Source organism: Harpegnathos saltator, unplaced genomic scaffold (assembly GCF_003227715.2).
Source record: "Harpegnathos saltator strain DR-91 unplaced genomic scaffold, Hsal_v8.6 scaffold33, whole genome shotgun sequence".
Lineage (NCBI taxonomy): Eukaryota > Metazoa > Arthropoda > Insecta > Hymenoptera > Formicidae > Harpegnathos > Harpegnathos saltator.
In genome coordinates this window covers 826,357-829,987 of record NW_020230128.1, presented here as the reverse complement: position 1 = coordinate 829,987, position 3,631 = coordinate 826,357, and the positions used below count along the sequence as shown (strand labels likewise).

Sequence of the window (3,631 nt, the reverse complement as noted above, 5' to 3'; positions counted from 1 at the left end):
CTATATATTATACAATATTAAGTAAAAAATTTTATCATAGTCAACGCACGCTGGTTTATACTATTGAAACGTTACACCATGATCTCAACATCTTATATATCAAAGAGGAAATTAAAAAAGCTACCACCAATCCCAAATTACGAATAAAAAGCCACTCAAATGACTTAGCAATAATCTGCTGCAGGACAGCAGGAACAAGCGAAAACTTAGACGCAGATTGCCTCAAGACTTGCTCAACTAAAGAGATGCGATCGATTTATAAGCGTCCTAAGATTTATAAGCGACCTCTCTAGTTGTCACTATCGTAACTGTCCAGTGACACTTGTAATGATAAAGATATCACGGAATTGGCTTTCACAATCGATCGTAGCAATCGATGAGTAACTATATAAGATATGTTTCTGGACATATATCTAACAAAACATATAATATATTACAAAACCTTTATTAAATGTCCAATGTGACAGATTGTAATGATACTAGGAGTCAAAAAAAGCTAAACATATTACAATAATTTATATATATATATATATATATATATTATAAAGAGAATGTATTAATGATATATTAATGAGAATATATTTTTTCTTTAGAAATTGTAAGTCTCGTTGCCAAAAACTAATTATTATCTAATTAAATTCATGAAATTCAGATAAAAATTAAATCAATTTGTTTTCTCATATCGATCGATTGTGTGAAGCCAATTCCGTAATATCTTTATCATTACAAATGTCATTGGACAGTTCTTTAGTCCTTAATCCCCTATTTCCCCATATTTTCGTTGATCCATTTTGTGGATAAAAATATTCTTAAAAAACCATCAATAGGTATAAACGGGTTTATTTTTGTAGTCAAATGGGCGATTCCGATTAAAGTACCATTGGCCACCAAAGGTGCACCGAGATCATCCTGAAACAAACATGTGGTTGCTAATAAATAGATTGTATTCGGTCAGTATTGCATCGATAGTAAATGTTCGTTTATATGTTATTAAGTGTCAATCATATTTTCTAATCGTCCTTTTACCTGTGTTGCAATAAAAAACATTCTTGTTTACGCAAAACAAATACTTTATTAATGAACATTTTATTTAATATTTTATATGCTGATTCAATGTGACGATTCAACGCTGATGATGTTTGATATAGATTTAATAATATTGCAGTAAAATGAAATAGATGCAATATTCTATATAATGTCAATGAAAACTTACATAACAAGTGTCTCTTCCTTTCGGCTGAGCACAAATGATATTTTTCCGAATATACGGATATATTTGCTTGCATTTCTCGTAAGAATATATATCTAATTCCATTTCTTGGAGGTTGTCCAAAAGATTGTTACAATGCTGAAAAAATAGATTACGTTAGAGATGATTATGTTATTAATATAATTTTTAAGATTCCACTTAATGTATTATGAGCACGTAATTATATACTTCAGTACGTGTCCATCCGATTAAATTACATGCTCCGCTATCGATGTTAGAGGTCGGAAGTTTGATCGGCCGAATTGTATTGTTGAACACGATTGATGCATTAAGATGAAGCAGAGCAATGCTATTTTTGATCAACACACTTTTTATTGAATAAACTTTGCCTTTGTCCTTGAGAGAGATCGTGCCCGCATGGACTTTCAAATCCGTTAAATTGAACCTAATAAACAACATAAAGACGTGTAAAACTAGAATTGTACTACATTCGGACGATAATAAACATATATAAATAAACGCGAATAGTGTTTGAAACGTACTTTGTTGACGCAAAGCTCTGTTGTCAATATGGTACGATTGCCGATGATAGACCCGCTACATAACATATTATATGATCATTTCTGTACTTCAGCGATACTTCAAACGGATATTTACCGACCGTAACACCTTTGCCACATACAGTCAGAGATTCTTAATATACAGAAAGAGAGAAATAAATGCATTCCATATCGTCACACGGAACAAAGAATATATGTATTATTAGACACTGTACATCCGTATGTATTTTTGCGAATAATAAACGAAGATCTAGATAGAATATTGATACTCTATCCGATAATAGCCAGAAAGTTTATGGCTACACTGGGATAAAAAAACGTTTGATGACGTTGCCGTAATTATACAATAAATTTCTATTAAAACTTCTTTGCTAGAACAGCAGACGATGGTGGTGGCAAATATCATTACAATTCTATTGGTTTAGACTTAATACAGTCTAATAGTTTTGGCCAGATCATTTGCAACAACATTTAAGTTAACAAAATCAAGCAAACAGTTCTCTTTCCTTGAATGTACTGTTTGAGAAAATTAAAAGTTGCTTAGGAGACAAACTGCGAGGGAGATAGATAAGAGATTAGACTTGTCAGTATTACGGTAAAAATGATTTTCAGAAAAAAAAATTATCAGAAAAATACGTTACTGCTATCCGCCATCCGCTTATTTTCATCGTGAGATTTTTGTTATATAATCGACACATTCACCTTGAACGGCGCATGCCAGAACAACGAGCACAAGAAAAGCATACACAACCATTCTGGTTGCAGACCTGTTGGTATTGATTAAAAAAGAATTATATTCATGGATTTGTATATGTTTCAGTATCACTTGTGAGAGAGATATGGTTATAATAATGGTGTGCTAATGATGTTTATAGATGAATTTTTAATCGATTTCATACTATGCACGATAAAGGACGTTTAATTTCGTTGTAGTTTTTGTGTTTATGTTATATATAGGATTATCCAGAACAACTTACTGTCCTTGAAATTACATATTTTTGAACGAATTCTAAGACAATTTTTCCTCTTGTAAAGTGTCCTCTTGTATCCGAAGCATATATTTCAAGTTATGACGATAAGTAGTCTGCCCATTACATGTTTCGGATAGAGAAGGTATGCAAAGATGGCATAATTTACCGTCAGATGCAGACGCTAACGTTAAGCGTCTGATGCAATGAGCTTATCGCTACATGTGATAACATTTTACATATCATTTTTATAACTTCTATTAATGATCATGCGTATTGAATCGAATGCCGCAAAAGGGATTTGCAAAGTTGACGTGAGTTTCTCTCTTCCGCAAAGGCGTATGATTGCATAGCGAAATGTAATAGTTGGCGACGATATTGTCTGGTATATAAACGGGTTAATGTGATCGCCAAACAGCAAGGATTAATGCGAACGGGTTAATGCGATCATAATAGCGAATGAAGTGTTTTAAATTAAGTAAGACACGATTGTAACGTAACGTTTGAGGATAAAATATTTATTACGCAAACATTTTTTTTCTCAAACAGGAGAACGAATTTTCATTCTAGGGTCCTAATTTTGTAAAATATGTACTTCAGCAGATAACTATCCAACAGAATGACATTGTATGATACACGAACAAAACCTTTTAATATCTATATTATATGACTTTTCCATAAAGATGATGCAAAAGATCAAGAAATGTTTATTTACAATGGCGTAATAAAAATAATGGTAAAGCATAAGGCAAGTGAACATAGAAATATGAGAGAAATATTAATATTGAAAGAATTTTTAAACATAGCGAAATATACATACGTACAAAGTTGCAGTCACGTCGTGAAACAATAGAACATACTGAAGAATGCACGTTCTTATATACCATTACTTA

The 3,631-nt window shown here is 31.9% G+C and overlaps 1 protein-coding gene across 1 annotated transcript; it reads right to left on the bottom strand.

Moving 5' to 3' along the window:
• Positions 1–610: 610 nt before the first annotated feature.
• On the bottom strand, positions 611–3,317 carry LOC105192266 (chymotrypsin-1-like). Its single transcript, XM_025300159.1, has 4 exons — positions 1,754–3,317; positions 1,439–1,655; positions 1,214–1,348; positions 611–909 (listed from the first exon to the last, which is right to left on the bottom strand). The coding sequence occupies exons 1-4, from the start codon at positions 1,816–1,818 to the stop codon at positions 763–765; spliced, it is 564 nt and encodes a 187-aa protein (XP_025155944.1). The 5' UTR covers positions 1,819–3,317; the 3' UTR covers positions 611–762.
• Between the last annotated feature and the right edge of the window lie 314 nt (positions 3,318–3,631).

Coding starts and splice junctions, on each gene's coding strand:
- LOC105192266 (XM_025300159.1), bottom strand. CDS start 1,818: ATGTTATGTAGCGGGTCTATCATCGGCAATCGTACCATATTGACAACA. Junction 1,656..1,753: donor ACAGAGCTTTGCGTCAACAA/AGTACGTTTCAA, acceptor GTTGTTTATTAG/GTTCAATTTAACGGATTTGA. Junction 1,349..1,438: donor TCGGATGGACACGTACTGAA/GTATATAATTAC, acceptor CTATTTTTTCAG/CATTGTAACAATCTTTTGGA.